Here is an 18,462-nt window from a genome sequence, read left to right on the forward strand (position 1 = left end):
TGTTGGCAGCTGGAACTCCAGTACATTGCTGGTGGGGATGCAAAATGATACAGCTACTTTCAAAAACAAGTTGGCAGGGTTTTTTTGTTTTTGTTTTTTAAGTTAAACCTATGCTTACCATACAATTCATCCATTCTACTCCAAGGTATTAAAAACATCAAGAATTTCACTGACATGATGCTGAGTAGAAAAAGAGTACATATACCATTTTTATGCATTCTGGAATAAGCAGAACTAATTGGATTACTTTTCTATTGTTACCACCCCAAACTTAGAGGCCTAAACAACACAGATTTATTATTTTATGGTTGTGTAGGTCAGAAGTCTAAATCGTGGTCTCATTGAGCTAAAATTAAGATGATGGCAGAGCTGCATTCTTTTCTGTAGGTTTTGAGTAGGATGTATTTCCTTGCCTTTTTCAACTTCTAGAGGCTGTCTTCTTACCTTGGTTCTTGGTCCCCTCCCTCCATCTTCAAGCCAGCATTGAATCCTCCTCTTCTATTTTCCTCTTCCATGTTTAAGGAACCTTGTGATTACATCGAGCCCATTCAGATAATTCAGGAAAATCTCCCTAATTTAAGGTCCCCTGATTAGCAACCTTACTTCTATCTGCAACCTTAATTCCCATTTGCAATGTAAAGTAACATATTTATGGGTTCCAGGAATTAGATCTTGGACAGCTTTGAGGATGTTCTATACTAATTCAGGTGAAAAAAATTTGAATGGTAGTTGCCTCTTAGGAGCACATAGTGGTGAGGTAAAGGAAGTTGACTGGGAAGGGATGTGTGGGAATTTTCTGGCAACGTAGAAATGTCCTATATCATGATAGGTATGTATGTTACAAAGATGTTTTCATTTGTCAAAGGTTTGTGCATTTAAATGTATGTAAATTTCACTTTAAGAAAAAGAGTACTGTTAAAAATAATTGAGGGGGGCATTGGGAATGGCTGGAGGAATAGATGAAGTCAGAATGTGGATATTTTTAGAGCTGGATAATGAGTACATGGGAGTTCATTATACTATTCTATCTACTTTCTTTGAATTTGGAATTTTTCATATTAAAAAGTTAAACGAATATTCATTTCATTCTGAATAGTTAAGTCCCTGAATGCCATGAAAACGTTTATTAGTAAAATTGCATCTGATTTATTTCAAATGTTAATTTTTAAAATCTCAAACTTTACATTAACAACTAAAGTTTCTTTTTGGCAGCCATGAAGAATTATACTCAGGTCGCCCCTATGGAGCCCTTGATTCAGGTTTCAATAGTGTGGACAGTGGTGATAAGAGATGGTCAGGGAATGAAGTAAGTGTTTCTTCTATTCTGCATGTTATAACTTAAGGAAAAATAAAATGATGAAAATTGTTAAGTGTCTTAACTGGACTCAATTTCTTGTTATATAAAATACAGAATAGCCAAGGGAGGAGTAAAAATCCCACATAGTCCTACCATCAGAAATGATATTATGTTTCTTTACCATCTTTTACCATGTGTGTTTTACATGTTTGTTACCTCATTGTGTTGTATAAATAATTTTATATCCTGGACGGTCAAATGGGAACTGAGCCAGTTACAACTGAGACCTGAACGTTGAGGGCCTGTATAATCTTGAGCAGAGGTGGTAGAAAGGGTACTGTAAGGTGAGAAAGTAGAACTGTAGGCTGATGGGTAATGAGATGGGAACCTTAATGAAGAGTATCCACATGCTCAAGATAAATAAGTAACTTTCTCAGCTAATTATATCATTTTTCTCTCTCTCTTTTTTTTTTGGCTGTATTTGGGTTTTCGTTGTGGTGCATGGGCTTCTCATTGCGGTGGCTTCTCTTGTTGCAGAGCCCGGGCTCTAGGCGCGCGGGCTTCCGTGGTTGCAGCACACGGGCTCAGTAGTTGCAGTGTGCAGACCCTACAGCATGCAGGCTTCAGTAGTTGCAGCATGTGGGCTCAGTAGTTGTGACATGCAGGCTTTAGGGTGCACGGGCTTAGTTGCTCCTCAGCATGTGGGATCTTCCCAGACCAGGGATCGAACCCGTGTCCCCTGCATTGGCAGGTGGATTCTTAACCACTGCACCACCAGGGAAGTCCCTCATTTTTCTCTTTTAATCATCAGCATTATGTTTTCTCTCTTCTTTTTAAATTACTAAGGTATAATATTTTAGCTATAAATTAGGTTAAATGATTAAGGTTTTGTTTAGCAAGACTAGTAATGTACCATTTGTAACATTGTTTTATTGGGAGTCTAAAGCAAATTAATTTTGGAATACAGCCCATTTGTTATTTGTAATTGCTTGGGTATTTGTGCGTGGGTCGGTGTGTACATGATTGTGGCTATATCAATACAGATACATTTATGTCAATACTTTAAATTCATATGTGTATGTATATAGAGTCATATATACCCTATTCTTTTTTAAAATTGTGGTGAAATACATATAAAATTTACCATTTTAACCATTTTTAAGAGTGGTTTCAGTGGCATTAAGTACATTCATATTGTTGGATGATATGTGCATCTCTAGATGCATCTGTAAAACTACTTTGCTATTTCTTCTTAAATGTAAGTTCTAATGAATTTATATTATATCTGTGCTTTAAGTACCATGTTGTCTTAAAACTTGAAATGATTTATTTTAATGTTTCTGCTATTTATTTAAGCCTACAGATGAATTTTCAGATCTGCCTCTTCGAGTAGCAGAAATTACTAAAGAACAAAGACTGCGAAGAGAAAGCCAGTACCAGGAGAATCGCAGCAGTATAATAGTAACAAATGGTGGAGGTAAACATGATTCCTGACGACATCCAAAGTCTTTATAATCTCTCTGACTTTTTAAGTGGCCTTTTCACATCCACTCCTTTTATCTGTGTATCTGTAGCTTCTTCCAGTCTTTCTTTAAAGACCTCCCTCCTCTTCCCATCTGATTAGAAAAAAAATGTTTTCTATTAGGGTTAAATTTCAGTTTCTCTGTTTCAGACTTGCAATTAAAATACAGTGTTTTTCCCTTATTCTTATTTTGGGAGGAAACTTTACTAAAGACAGTTTACCTGGAATAGATCTTTTTTAATCTTGATTTAACCATGATCTTCTTTGAAGTACTATTCTTTTTTTTTTTTTTGCGGTACGCGGGCCTCTCACTGTTGTGGCCTCTCCCATTGCGGAGCACAGGCTCCGCACGCGCAGGCTCAGCGGCCATGGCTCACGGGCCCACCTGCTCCGCGGCATGTGGGATCTTACCGGACCGGGGCACGAACCCGTGTCCCTTACATCGGCAGGCGGACTCTCAACCACTGTGCCACCAGGGAAGCCCTACTATTCTCCTTTTTAAAGATTCTCTTTGTGGTCATTATTTGTCCTCTTTTAGGAATTCAGTGCATTCCTTGATGTCTACCTTTTCTTTCATCTGGAATTGTGCTCTTCATGGGCATCTGAATCCAAGTTTTCCTTATTCTGGTATTTTAAATTTTGTAATTTAAATAAAAAAATTTTTTTTAATTTATTTTTATAGTTCATTAACAAACGGAGCTCTTTCTGCTTTCTTGTGCTTCTGAAGCAGACTCTTGATTTTAGCATTCCATTCAATATTGCTTTAGTTTGAATTACCAAATCCTAATGTTTAAATTTTAAGGGCCAGCTATAAGGGAGAAATGACTTTGATTTTCCAGAAATCTATTATATTATCTAAGAAGACCTTTCATCTCTGAATGATGAGTTCAATTAAATGGTTTGCCCCGCCTTTTTTTCCTTACCATCTTATATTCTTTTTTTACTCCTGTCACTTACCATTTCAGTACTTTTCATTTTAATCTTGCTTTTGTATGAGATATCTTTCCCATTGGTTCATTTCGGACTTAAAATAATCTCTAGATCTGTGCCAGTAGCCACATGTGGTTATTGAGCATTTGAAATGTGGTTTTTCTGAATTGAGCTATACTATAAATGTAAAACACACATCAGATTTTGAAGCCATTGCATGAGAAAGAGAATGTAAAACATCAATAATACTTTATATTGATTATATGTTATAATAATATTTTAAATATATTGAACAAAGTAAAATATATTATTAAAATTAATGTCACCTTTTCTTTTGACTTTTTTATGTGGCTACTATATAATTTAAAATTACATGTGTGGTTCACTTTCATAGCTTACATTCTATTTCTCTTGGATAGCACTGCTCTAGACAGTATGAAAAAGTGATGCTGCTTTCTTGGGAGATAGTTATAAAATGAACTGTTGATTTAGTCACACAAGTTGCAGCACATTCGAAAAATGCATTTATGTACCTGGTTTCTAACATGGATGTAGACTTAAAACCTTTTCAGCCTTTTATCTATTTACATAATTATGGTAAGTCAATTCATTTTTATATTAACTGCTGTTATGGAATTATTTAGAAATAATTGAGTCAGAAAACTAAATTAAGAAATAGACTTCTTCAAATTTACTATTCCCAGCAACTGCAATTTTTAGGCAGCCTGTAGACCACCATACAATAATGGCTGGGAGTTAATACATCTCTGGAGAAACCGTCTTAGTAGTAAGTTTGTTTTTTTTTTTTCTAGTGTGCCATTTAAAGTGGCTTTTAAAAATAGTTACTTTTTAAACTTAAAAACAAATTAATGGGGTGCACCCAACTGTGTTAGAAGAAATAATGATGTGGCTATATGTTATTTATGTTCTCCTCACCCCAGAGCATTTTGAGAAGCAAAAATTCCTCAAATGATTTCCTTCCATCCACAAACTGCTACAAAATATCTGCAATACTGACCTCTAGAAAATAATTTTCTAAATAGGAAAATAAATCTTTTTCTAGTTATGGACAACAGTTACAGGACAGGGAACAGTCGTCAGTATCTACTTCTTTATCACCAAGTCCACTTTCCTCCTGTCTTTTCACTTTTATTTTGAGTTGATTGTGTTAGGTTTTCTGCCTCCCAGCTCTTTAAAGAGGTATGATTAAGCCCCAAACCTAAAACATGCAAAAAAAAAAAAACTAAAAGAATATATATTTTCCGATTTTAAAAAATTATTCTTCTTATCTGTCTCACAAACTCAAACTGTCTTGTTTAAAATAGTCAAGAGCTGTCCAAAGAAAAGAGAAATATTAGAGGTCTGTTTTCCAATAATTACCATCAATTACTGCATTCTTTATAGTGAATTAGGACTAAGATTTTTTCTTTAGCCTATTTTTGTGAGTGGCCATGGACTAAATAATAAAGGCTTATTAAATTTAAACTTATTCCTCCCAGTTTCAGAATAGAAAATGTTACAGAAAAGGAAAGAATGCAATTCATTGTTTTTGTTGGCTATCTAATTTGAATGTTTTTTCTGATGTCTGTGTGTGTATGTGTCGTATGAACAGTGGAACATGATCTGGATCAGATTGACTATATTGACAGCTGTACTGCAGAGGAAGAAGAGGAAGAAGTGAGACCACCCAAGGGCCTGGACTCAGACAGCCTCAGTTCACAGTTTATGGCATATATTGAACAACGGCGAATCTCTCATGAGGTAGTATACACACTTAAGCTTAAATTTTTTGCTGTCCCCTAGTAAAAACAGTTTATGACAGTATAAATTTCTGTCATATCAGTGATTTGTTGGTTTAGGATTAATTATTTGTTTTATTATATTTAGTTCTAATTTTATTACTGAGTTTTTCAGCTTTATTCTTAGAATCAGACAATACTCTCAAGTAAAGTTTAGGTTTATTTTTCAAATAAAAATACAGATTTCAGAATTTTGAAGAAGGAATAAAAGAAGTCCTAAGAGTATCCTATGCCTTGGAAGAAAATGCAGAGGAATATGATGCTTTTCATTGTTGTTCTTATTGTTTTTTTATTGTTATTAACTGGTAAATCATAGTTTGATCAGTAATTAAGAACTGAACCAAACTGCTGACTTTTGGGGCAACATACAAACTTAACCATAGAATTTTTATGATGAGCTTAATTATACTGGCGCTTTTATGTGAAGTCACACAGAATATAAATTGTTTGCCATTAAAATTCTTGGATGTCTCTTATAGTGGAGCATTGAGTTGCCTTAGAAAACAAATGAGCATTCAGCCCACTGCAAAATCTCTGCCAATTCCCCAAGGGTCTCAAGTAGAAATAGCATTCTTCAGTGTATCTAGTCAGCATAATAAAATGGCTGCACTTCAGTGTGTGTGATGTTAATGTCTGGAGTTGGTCCCAGGCTTTGAGCAGGGATTATTTGAGAAACACTTGGGGCCTTTTTGGAGAATGATGTATTTAGTCTTTTAGAAATAACGAATAGTCACTTCAAGTGGGACATGTTATAGAGTGTTATTATCATTCTTTAAAAAAAAAAAAAAAAAACCCTTGGTCTTCCTGTCTGAAGGCTTTTGAACACAGTATTTTTTGTTGGTGTTCAAATGACATTCTTGTATTTAAAGCTGGATAAAGTTATGTACAGTAAGTATTCCCCCCACTCCATATCCACAGGGTGTACATTCTAAGACCCCTAGTGGATGGTTGCCTGAAACCACGGATGGTACTGAGCCCTATATGTACTATGTTTTTTTCTTATACATACATACCTATGATAAAGTTTAATTTATAAATTAGTCACAGTAAGAGATTAAGAATAATAACTAATAATAAAATAGAAAAATTATAACAATATACTGTAACAAGTTATATGAATGTTGTTTCTCTCGAAATATTTCATTGTACAAATTTAATGCCTTTTCCATCCTAACTAAGCATTCATTTATCACATGCTGTGACTGTAACTTTTGCAGTTTGAGCTGCAACAGCAAAACTAGCATATAGGGCTTCCCTGGTGGCGCAGTGGTTGGGAGTCCACCTGCCGATACAGGGGACAAGGGTTCGTGCCCCGGTCCAGGAAGATCCCACATGCCGCGGAGTGGCTGGGCCCGTGAGCCACGGCCACTGAGCCTGCGCGTCCGGAGCCTGTGCTCCGCAACGGGAGAGGCCACAACAGTGAGAGGCCCGCGTACCGCAAAACAAAACAAAAAAACAAAAACAAAACTGTACTACGCTATTAATTAAAATACATTATATAAAAAAAAAACTAGCATGTATGTCTTTTTCCTTCACAATTTCACAGATAGAAGATTTCTTCTTACTATAGATCTTACCTCAGCATACAATTTCTTTTCTTTCCTTATTAATTCAAGAACTTTCACCTTTTCACTTAAAGGAGGCACTTTATGACTTCTCTTTGGCATATTCGAATTGCCAACATCACTACTTTTGCACTTGGGGCCATTATTTAGTAAAATAGGCACTGCTATACTGCGACAGTCAATCTGTTAACCAAGAGAGACTAACTGAGCCGGCTACTAACGGACTAACAGGCAGGATACTCTGGACAAAGAGACGCTTTACAGCCCAGGTGGGATGGAGCAGGACAGCTTGAGATTTCATCAGAACAGCATGCAATTTAAAACTTATGAATTGTTTATTTCTGAAGTTATCCGTTTAATATTTTTGGAACATGGTTGACTGTGGGTGACTGAAACCTCGAAAAGTGAAACCAGAAGATAAAGTGAACTACTGTAAATCAAAGTCCTGCAGCCTACAGATAGCAGTGTGTACCTATGATTAATGAAACTACTTGTGGTTCAGGCTATAAGCACGTCTGCTAGAGCAGAGGGCAACTACTTTGCAATAAAGCTTAAGTTAACAATGCACATTATAATCTAAAAGGGAATCCTTTTTCTTGTGGTCTTTCTCTTTGACCATTTTATTGTTAATTAGGCTGTGTAGATGAGGTGTTTCTACTAAAAGTGAAAATGCACGTTATGCTACTGATGAAAAATTGTAGTATCATTTCTTTAATCCATTGGCTAATTTGTAATAAGTTTTTTGATTCCATCTACCTACTATATATAGTAGTTTTTATGATTCTGTCATAAGGCTCTTTATGACTTCTGTGTCATAAGGCTTTCTAAAGTTTGGCACCTATAAAAATAAAATAAAGCAGTATTATTTTAAATGGTTTAATAACCAGTGAAGAAATACTTTTTTATATTCTTGGATACTACCTAAACATGGGTTGTTAAAAACAATTTGAGATTTTAAACACTCTGCTATTGTTTAATTTTATCATAATGCCTGTCACATACACAGTGATACTGTGATAAATAAGGTATGACTTATATTTATAGACTATGACATATTTATTTTTTAAATTAAACCAATGTTACATTCATTTTGTCATGAAAATTTCATGTACCCCTTGCAATAATTTTAGGTAATTGCAGTATTGTAAAACCAGGGTGATAAGTCACTGATGTTAACATACTAGGAGAGATTTTTGTTCACTTAAAAAGTCATATTCACTGAAATTAGAGTAATTATTCTCTCATCAAGATTCTAGAATTGTATCTCATTTAATACGATCATTATGCCCAGACTTTACGGGAGTCAGCTTTAGCCCTTTGGAGTAAGTCACCAAAGAAGATTTTCTAGTTATTTGTGATGTACCTATTCCTTGGAGATAGACTATAAATAGTTTTACATTTGATTTTTAGGGTTTTTTTTTTTTGGATAAGTTTTTTTTTCCCCCTTCCAGAATACCCATTTTGATGATTATTTTTGGTGTTGAAGTAAGATTATATTATTTTTATAGATTCTCATTTGACAAAATATGTGGTGTGATATCCCATGAGCCTCTACCTTTGATTTATAATTTTACTTTTCAGTATATAGTCCATATAACTTAAGCCAGTTTAATTTTCTTTGGTAATGTTTTTTGAAATGACCTTTACCCTTCAGTTTATAAATAAATTGCCACTATTTCTCTTTTAATTAATATCATATTTTACCATAAATAGAAATTACTTTTTGCTTTATCTTGGTATTCCACCAGCATCCCCAGGACTATTTGTCTGACTAACATAAGTAACAATTTATGATGATGAAGAAGTAAAGAAATGTAATCTCCCCAGTGAACTTCCTATTACTAGAAATATTCAAGAGAGGCTGAGCAAAAGTCACGGTAGGGTTGGTAGGAATTCCTGTTCTAGATGGAAGTTTGTACTAGATGATCTCTAAGATCCTTTTCAACTTTCACATCTTATCATCTAGTAAATATTACTATGTGGTCATTATAATTCATAAAATACAGTGTGAAGAAAATCTGCTCTTTTTAAAATAAATGTTTTTGGATTGTGAACAGTTTTGTGCTTCACCAAAGCAGTAATACAGCCTATAATGCTTTTAAACATGAAAATTCACATTTGAAGTTTCTGTTAAAATATTTTTAGTGTAATATACAGATCCCTAAATGCCAAGTTGAATATGAGCTGTGTAATTACACTTTTCTGGATACATGTGGATACATGTGTTAAATTGATCTGTTTTTCTTTTTTTGGCCTAGGGTTCACCAGTGAAGCCAGTACCCATGAGGGAATTTCAAAAAACAGAAGACAGAAGATATTCACATCAAAACAGGTTTGAAAAACCAATTCTACTTATTTCTTTCTGTCTTAAAACTCAGTAATTAGGTAATGAAATGATTTTGGTTTTGTGTAGATCTATGTATAATGAAGATGTTTAGATACTATGTGTTTTAAATATGGTGTATTTAGAGCTAAGTGAAATATACCTTTGTGCTTATGTAATAGAAAAAGAAGTAAAATTGATTTATTCATTCTAAATTCAGATCACCTAAACCATTACCTGTATAATTATTTGATTTGAAGATACTTAATAGCAGTGAGATTTTATAGTGATATGTCTGGATTTATGCATAAAGAGGGCTAAGTGAATTTCCAGAGTCCTGCAATTATTTTACTTAAACTTTTGATTAGAAACAGAGCCACAGACAGAGACAGCAATATATTCCTCATTCCTATCTCAATTGAAGTGATCTTTTATCTACAATTAGTGCCTTACACAATATTTCTAGACTTAGCTTGGCCATTTAGAGTACTGCTTCTTCTTTTTTTTTTTTCAAGAGTACTGCTTCTTATCCTTGAATTCCAAAGTTTCTTGTTAAACTGCATGACAATAGTTGAAAAATTCCCAGCCTTTGGTTTTATTGCTTCCTTTCTGTTTTTATGAAATCTTAAAGTGGTAGACTTGATATGCCTATTCTTAAACAACGGTAAATTTACCGTGTAGATAGTGTCATACATCATTCTTTACTTACACTTGACAGGATATTGAAGTTCTTTAGGAGACTGAAATATAGATGGATAAAGAAAATGTAGGGAGAATAATGAAAGAAGTCTTATAACTTGGACTTTTTAGTCTTATTGGTTAGTTCATGGCGATTTAGTTACATTTCATATCTTTGAAATTTATCTCAAAATAGCTTTTTAGTTACCATGTGTCCTTATGTTGAAAGTGTGGTCATTTGAGATTCCAGTGTCACGCAAGGATTTCTTGTTACATTTCCCTGTAGTGGGGGGACCTCAGCTTTATCTTTTGTCCTTCCTGCCTCCTGTATCCATCATAAGTAAAGCCCAAGATTCCCAGGATATGATACACCCACCCTCAAGGTGAAAGCCAGCTTTTTTTTTTTTAACATCTTTATTGGAGTATAATTGCTTTACAATTTTGTGTTAGTTTCTGCTATATAACAAAGTGAATCAGTTATATATATACATATATCCCCATATTCCCTCCCTCTTGCATCTCCCTGCCATTCTCCCTATCCCACCCCTCTAGGTGGTCACAAAGCAGCAAGCTGATCTCCCTGTGCTATGCAGCTGCTTCCCACTAGCTACCTGTTTTACATTTGGTAGTGTATATATGTCAGTGTCAATGCTACTCTCTCACTTTGTCCCATCTTCCCCTTCCCACCCCCCAACCCCCATGTCCTCAAGTCCATTCTCTACGTCTGCGTCTTTATTCCTGTTTTTTAGTTTTTTAAGGAACCTCCTTACTGTTCTCCATAGTGGCTGTATCAATTTACATTCCCATCAACAGTGCAAGAGGGTTCCCTTTTCTCTACACCCTGTCCAGCATTTATTGTTTGTAGTTTTTTTTTTTTAATTTATTTATTTTTGGCTGCATTGGGTCTTCATTGCTACACGTGGGCTTTCTCTAGTTGCAGCGAGTGTGGGCTACTCTTCGTTGCAGTGTGTGGGCTTCTGATGGCAATGGCTTCTCTTGTTGCAGAGCACAGGCTATAGGCGTGCAGGCTTCAGTAGTTGTGGCACGCAGGCTCAGTAGTTGTGGCTTGCACGCTGTAGAGCACAGGCTCAGTAGTTGTGATGCACGGGCTTAGTTTCTCCGACCAGGGCTCGAACCCGTGTCCCCTGCATTGGCAGGTGTATTCTTAACCACTGCACCACCAGGGAAGCCCCTGTAGTTTTTTTTGATAATGGCCATTCTGACTGGTGTGAGGTGATACCTTATTGTAGTTTTGATTTGCATTTCTCTAATGATTAGTGATGTTGAGCATCCTTTCATGTGTTTGTTGGCAACCTGTATATCTTCTTTGGAGAAATGTCTATTTAGGTCTTCCGCATATGTTTGGACTGGGCTTTTTGTTTTTATGAAATTGAGCTGTATGACCTGCTTGTATGTTTGGGAGATTAATCTTTTGTCAGTTGCTTCATTTGCAAATATTTTCTCCCATTCTGAGGGTTGTCTTTTCGTCTTGTTTGTAGTTTCCTTTGCTTTGCAAAAGGTTTTAAGTTTCATTAGGTCCCATTTGTTTATTTTTGTTTTTATTTCCATTACTCTAGGAGGTGGGTCAAAAAAGATCTTGCTGTGATTTATGTCATAGAGTCTTCTGCCTATGTTTTCCTCTAAGAGTTTTATAGTGTCTGGCCTTACATTTAGGTCTTTAATCCATTTTGAGTTTATTTTTGTGTATGGTGTTAGGAAGTGTTCTAATTTCATTCATTTACATGTAGCTGTCCAGTTTTCCCAGCACAATTTATTGAAGAGACTGTCTTTTCTCCATTGTATATTCTTTCCTCCTTTGTCAAAGATAAGGTGACCATATGTGCGTGGGTTTATCTCTCGGCCTTCTTTCCTGTTCCATTGATCTATATTTCTGTTTTTGTGCTGGTTACCATACTGTCTTAATTAATGTAGCTTTGTAGTATAGTCTGAAATCAGGGAGCCTGATTCTTCCAGCTCTGTTTTTCTTTCTTAAGATTGCTTTGGCTATTCGGGGTCTTTTGTGTTTCCATACAAATTGTAAAATTTTCTGTTCTAGTTCTGTGAAAAATGCCATTGGTAGTTTGATAGGGATTGCACTGAATCTGTAGATTGCCTTGGGTAGTATAGTCATTTTCACAGTATTGATTCTTCCAATCCAATAACATGGTATATCTCTCCAACTGTTTGTATTGTCTTTGATTTCTTTCATCAGTGTCTTATAGTTTTCTGCATACATGTCTTTTGTCTCCTTAGGTAGGTTTATTCCTAGGTATTTTACTCTTTTTGTTGCAATGGTAAATTGGAGTGTTTCCTTAGTTTCTCTTTCAGATTTTTCATTGTTAGTGTATAGGAATGCAAGAGATTTCTGTGCATTAATTTTGTATCCTGCTACTTTACCAAATTCATTGATTCGCTCTAGTAGTTTTCTGGTAGCATCTTTAGGATTCTCTATGTATAGCATCATGTCATCTGCAAAAGTGACAGTTTTACTTCTTCTTTTCTGATTTGGATTACTTTTACTTTTATTTCTTTTTCTTCTCTAATTGCCATGGCTAAAACTTCCCAAGCTATGTTGAATAATAGTGGTGAGAGTGGGCACCCTTGTCTTGTTCCTGATCTTAGAGGAAATGGTTTGTTTTTCACCATTGAGAATGATGTTGACTGTGGGTTAGTCATATATGGCCTGTATTATGTTGAGGTAGTTTCCCTCTATGCCCACCTTCTGGAGAGTTTTTATCATAAATGGGTGTTGAATTTTGTGAAAAGCTTTTTCTGCATCTGTTGAGTTTATCATATGGTTTTTATCCATCAATTTGTTAATGTGGTGTATCACATTGATTTATTTGTGTATACTGAAGAATCCTTACATTCCTGGGATAAACCCCACTTGATCATGGTGTATGATCCTTTTAATGTGCTGTTGGATTCTGTTTGCTAGTATTTTGTTGAGGATTTTTGCATCTATATTCATCAGTGTTATTGGTCTGTAATTTTCTTTTTTTGTAGTATCTTTGTCTGGTTTTGGTATCAGGGTGGTGGTGGCCTCGTAGAATGAGTCTGAGAGTGTTCTTCCCTCTGCTATATTTTGGAAGAGTTTGAGAAGGATAGGTGTTAGCTCTTCTCTAAATGTTTGATAGAATTCACCTGTGAAGCCATCTCATCCTGAGCTTTTGTTTGTTGGAAGATTTTTAATCACAGTTTCAATTTTAGTGTTTGTGATTGGTCTTTTCATATTTTCTGTTTCTTCCTGTTCAGTCTTGGAAGGTTGTACTTTTCTAAGAATTTGTCCATTTCTTCCAGGTTGTCCTATTTTTATTGGCATATAGTTGTTTGTAGTCATCTCTCATGATCCTTTGTATTTCTGCAGTGTCGTTACTTCTTTTTCATTTCTGATTCTGTTGATTGAGTCTTCCTTGTTTTCTTGATGAGTCTGTCTAATGGTTTATCAGTTTTGTTTATCTTCTCAAAGAACAGCTTTTAGTTTTATTGATCTTTGCTATTGTTTCCTTCATTTCTTTTTCATTTATTTCTGATCTGATCTTTATGATTTCTTTCCTTCTGCTAACTTTGGGTTTTTTTCGTTCTTCTTTCTCTAATTGCTTTAGGTGTAAGGTTAGTTTGTTTATTTGAGATTTTTCTTGTTTCTTGAGGTAGGATTGTATTGCTATAAACTTCCCTCTTAGAACTGCTTTTGCTGCACCCCATAGGTTTTGGGTCGTCGTGCTTTCATTGTCATTTGTTTCTAGGTATTTTTTGATTTCCTCTTTGATTTCTTCAGCGATCTCTTGGTTATTTAGTAGCATATTGTTTAGCCTCCACATGTTTGTATTTTTTACAGTTTTTTCCTGTAATTGCTATCTAGTCTCATAGCGTTGTGGTCAGATGAGATACTTGATACGATTTCTGTTTTCTTAAATTTACTGACTGAAAGCCAGCTTTTTGCTCAGTTGCCTTATATATTAGTTTTCTAGTGCTGGTATAACAAATTACCACAAATTTAGTAGCTTAAAACATACCTATTTATTATATTACAGTTGTGAGAGATAGAAGTCTGGGCAGGCTTCTCTTGTTTCTCTGCTTACGGCTTCACAAGGCCAAAGTCAAGGTTTTGGATGGCCTGGATTCTTATCTGGAGAACCCTGGAGGAGAATCCACTTCCTGGCTTATATAGGTTGCTGGCAGAATTCAGTTCCATGCAGTTATTGACTGATGCAGTTAGTGTCACACATACTGCTGGTAGGTTCAGTAAGGTGAGGGCTAAGAAATTAACTATTGGATTTGGACATGTAAAGCCTCAGACTTGAAGAGAGCAGTTTTCAGTGAAGTTGTGAGGACAGATCCAGATTGGTGTGGGTTCAAAATAAAATGGGATGAAATGAAGTAGAAACAATGGATTTAACCAGCTTTTTAAAGAGGTTTTGGTATAAAAAGAGAGTAAAGAAATGGGAGTAGAAAGAAGGTGTATATTAAAAGGTTTTGCTTGAAAAACATTATTAAAACATAGTGTTCAAATCAGGGCACATAAACCCATTTGAGATGGGTTTACATGGTCCTTTCTGGGTTTTTTGGTGTAGTTTATCTACAGATGGCCAATAAAAGCTATAGGAAATGTTAACAGTGAAATTAGTAGTTTGGGACAAATTTGCAGTTAATGCCAGTTATTCTTCTCCCAGACTAGTATATAGTACTGGAGTCACTCATCTCACATTAGTGGTTATATCCCAGTTAAAAGTCTTACCCTACCAACCCACTCTCCTCCTCTTATCTTGTCAGACTTGTGACTGAGGACGCACTGATTAGGAGTGCTAGGATAAAGGTTGACAAGGATTAGTAGAAAGTTAAAGAAGCTTTTCCCTAGCTTTAACGTTATTTTAAACCTTGTATAGGAAGTTATTATTAAGTAATTTATTTGGTAGTTATTTATTCTGTTCCTTTTAAAAATTATAAACATAATTTATTCTGTCAAAAGTTTTTTAATGGCTAAAAATTTTTTTTAAAAAAGAATTTTGTGAAAACTTCAAAGATTTGGAACGAATATAAGAAAAAATCGTGGCATGAAAGAGTATAGTAGAATAGCTTAAGTTTTTGGTTTCTTACATATTATATTTTTAAAATTCAGGAATTACAACAGGGAATATATATCAAAGTATAAGAGTTAGCACTGATAAAACTGAGAAGCAAGTTTTACTGTTTTTTTTTAAGCATCAAATCAGGTTTCATGTTTTTCTAAAAGATAAAAATCAACAAAATCTTTACTTTTGTTGTTAAAATTGCTCCTTCAATTAAAATGGGAGTAGGAGTGCTTTAAACGTGCAGTTACAGGTTCTGTAGTATTCCAGATTTCTGCTGATAAAATGGCTTTGTGTATAAACCATCTCCATTTACACATATCTTGTTTCAGTCATGATAGTAAAGAAGATTGTAGTACTTAGTGTGCTGTAAAGAAACGATATTGTTTGAGAAGTGATCTCAAATAACCGTATTGTCAGCACTGGCTGACATAGACAGTTGTTAGCTATCTGTAGCTTCATCAGTGATATCATCACGTGAAATGTGAGTTGGAGACATCAGGTGTTCCTGTAGCTTAATTTAGTGACTTGGGCTCAAGTTTACAAAATGCAATTGGTCTTTCAGTGCTGACCAGACAGTTTGCCTGCTGATTAATAGAAAGCTGCATTAACAATAAAATTCCACTTGTCTTTTATCTATCTGTCTGTCTTATCAAAGAGTTTTTTCTTTCCTTTTTTTCTTTTTTGGGTCAGGGTTCCAGCTGAGCCATCTTCCCTCTTATCACTATCACCAAGTCATAATCAGGTAAAAACATTTTTCTCAGTTTTAGTTTGTGGGGTTTTTTAAATTAAGATGGTTTTCTTCTTTTATAATACTTAAATTACAGTTAATTGCCAAATATCTGTAAATTTCATTACCTGTCTCTTCAATCTACAGTTAATATAATATGTGCACCTTATGCTGGTAACAGTGTTTTTAGACACCAGACAGAACATAAGTCTTTATAATACATGTAAGAACACAGTGCAAAGATGGGAAAAGATTAGCAATAAACACATCTGAAGAAATGCTTGGTGACTGCAAAGTAAAAGTTGCTTGGGTCAACAGTAGTTTCCCAAATTGATAAAGAATATTGGTAAGTTGATCTTTATCGCTACTTGCATATGCAAAATGATACTTTTGTTCTAGTTTTCACATGCAGACTTGGAACTTCATCGGAGAAGAGAACAATTAATAGAACGTACTCGGAGAGAGGCACAACTTGCTGCCCTACAGTATGAGGAAGAGAAAATAAGGACCAAGCAGATTCAAAGAGATGCTGTCCTGGACTTTGTCAAGGTGAGCCCTTTGGATTCATTGAATGATATTCCTAACGTTTCTTAGAAGTAAGTGCTTATTTGCTTTCCTGAGGATGTCAGATTTTATTGTCTTAATAAAAAAAAAAAGTTGATATCTTAATTATATGAATTCTCGAGTAAATAGTATAACTGTCTCCTGCTTGTGATTAGATTAATTGTCCTCATATGTAGATAGGCTTGAGGACAATCAGAAGTGATTGATCTTGCTTTTAGGACAGTGATAGTCTCTACTCTTAACTACCTATCTGTTGTTAGACATATCACTTTACTATCCAGCTGCCATTTCCTAAATCTCTAGTGTATCAGGAAAGTGAAAATGCTTTATGTAAACTGTAAAGTGCCATGCAAATATAAACTATTGTTATCTGAACTTATCACTGACTTCCTTACCTCTAGGGAATACCAAAAATTTGCAAGGCTCACAGGTTTAATACTTCAGTCATCTTTGATTCTTTACTTTCTGTTTTGTCCACATCTACTCAATTAACAACCCCTGTTAACACTTCTTTTTTTAATCAGCCTCTGTAGTTGCCTCTAAACCTGGTTCAATTTTTTGCCTGTGTTACTTGTCTTTTTGTTCTGAAATCACCTTGGGAATTTTTTCTTTATAGTTAAATAATTATTTATATTTTTGCTTGTTTAATATCTGTCTCTCCCAGGAATTATCTGGTGGTCCAATGGTTAGGACTCCACGTTCTCACTGCGAAGGGCCTGGGTTTGATCCCTGGTCGGGGAACTAAAATCCCACAAGCCACGTGGTGTGGCCAAAAACATACACACACACGCACGCGCCCGCGCGCACGCACATACACACACACACACGACATATCTGTCTCTCCCATTTATCCGTAAACTCCATGAAGACAGGGACCATGTCTGTCATGTTTATTCACTGCTATATCGCTAGATTTAAGCAGGTCTTAGCCCCTAGTAAAGCTCAATAAATATTTTTTAAATGAATGATTGAACAAATGAATCACTCATCTTCTAGCTGCTTTCTCTCTTGTTTCATAACTCTAGCCAAAGTATATCTTCTTTAAGTACCATACACATAATAAATTCTCTTATATTTTTTCAAATGTATCAAGCCTGTGATGATGATCTCTGATGCTCAGGGAGGATAACAATTTTCCTAAGGTTAAATACTCAGCTAGTAAGTGGCAGAGCAAAGATGCTAATCAAGACAGGCTGAACAGAAAATGGAAATAAAGCTGATGGAAAATAAACAGTTTCTTTAAAAAAAAAAAAGTCTAGATGGTAACTAGACTTATCATGGTGATCACCTTGTAATATATAGAAATATCAAATCACTGTCTTTTGCACCAGGAACTAACATAGTGTTGTAGGTCAGTTATACTTCAAAAACAAACAAACAGACAAGCTAATAGAAAAAGAGGTCAGAATTGTGGTTGCCAGAGACAGGGCATGGGGGAAGGAGAATTGGCTGAAGGTGGCCAAAAGGTACAAACTTCCAGTTATAAGATAAATAAGAGTTAGGGATGCAATGTACAAAATATATGTTAAATGTGAAAGTTGTTAAGAGAGAAAATCCTAAGAGTTCTCATCATTTCATCATTTTTTTTTCTTTTGTTATCTTTATGAGATGGTGGATGTTCACTAAACTTATTGTGGTAATCATTTCATCATGTATGTAAGTCAGATCATTATGCTATTACACCTTAAACTTATACAGTGCTGTATGTCAATTACATTTCAATAAAACTGGAAAGAAAGAAAAAAAAAGGACAGGCTGGCTCCAAACCCTGGTCTATGACCAGAATGCTATACTGACTCTCAGTAAACGATAATGGCTAACACATACTATGTCCTAAGTGTTGTTCTATACATTTTACATAAATTAACTCATTTAGCTTGCCTTCTGTAGAAGTCATATAACTAGTAAGAGATAATTACATTGTAGATAGCCTTGATTAAATGTCAAATTAGAGTTTGATCTTGAACAATTAGGCAGAAAAGAAC

General features: G+C 35.0%; 1 protein-coding gene across 8 annotated transcripts in view; it reads left to right on the forward strand.

Moving 5' to 3' along the window:
- LRCH3 (leucine rich repeats and calponin homology domain containing 3) overlaps positions 1-18,462 on the forward strand; it is a 114,631-nt gene that overhangs the window by 66,142 nt on the left and 30,027 nt on the right. For all 8 annotated transcript variants that reach the window (XM_079922249.1, XM_079922252.1, XM_079922246.1 and 5 more), the window contains exons 7-12: positions 1,213-1,306; positions 2,654-2,774; positions 5,362-5,510; positions 9,372-9,445; positions 15,877-15,928; positions 16,313-16,462. In XM_079922249.1, coding sequence (XP_079778375.1) covers positions 1,213-1,306; positions 2,654-2,774; positions 5,362-5,510; positions 9,372-9,445; positions 15,877-15,928; positions 16,313-16,462 — 640 coding nt within the window. The remainder of the gene's footprint in view (positions 1-1,212; positions 1,307-2,653; positions 2,775-5,361; positions 5,511-9,371; positions 9,446-15,876; positions 15,929-16,312; positions 16,463-18,462) is intronic.

This window comes from Stenella coeruleoalba, assembly GCF_951394435.1.
Source record: "Stenella coeruleoalba genome assembly, chromosome: 5".
In the NCBI taxonomy this organism is placed as follows: domain Eukaryota; kingdom Metazoa; phylum Chordata; class Mammalia; order Artiodactyla; family Delphinidae; genus Stenella; species Stenella coeruleoalba.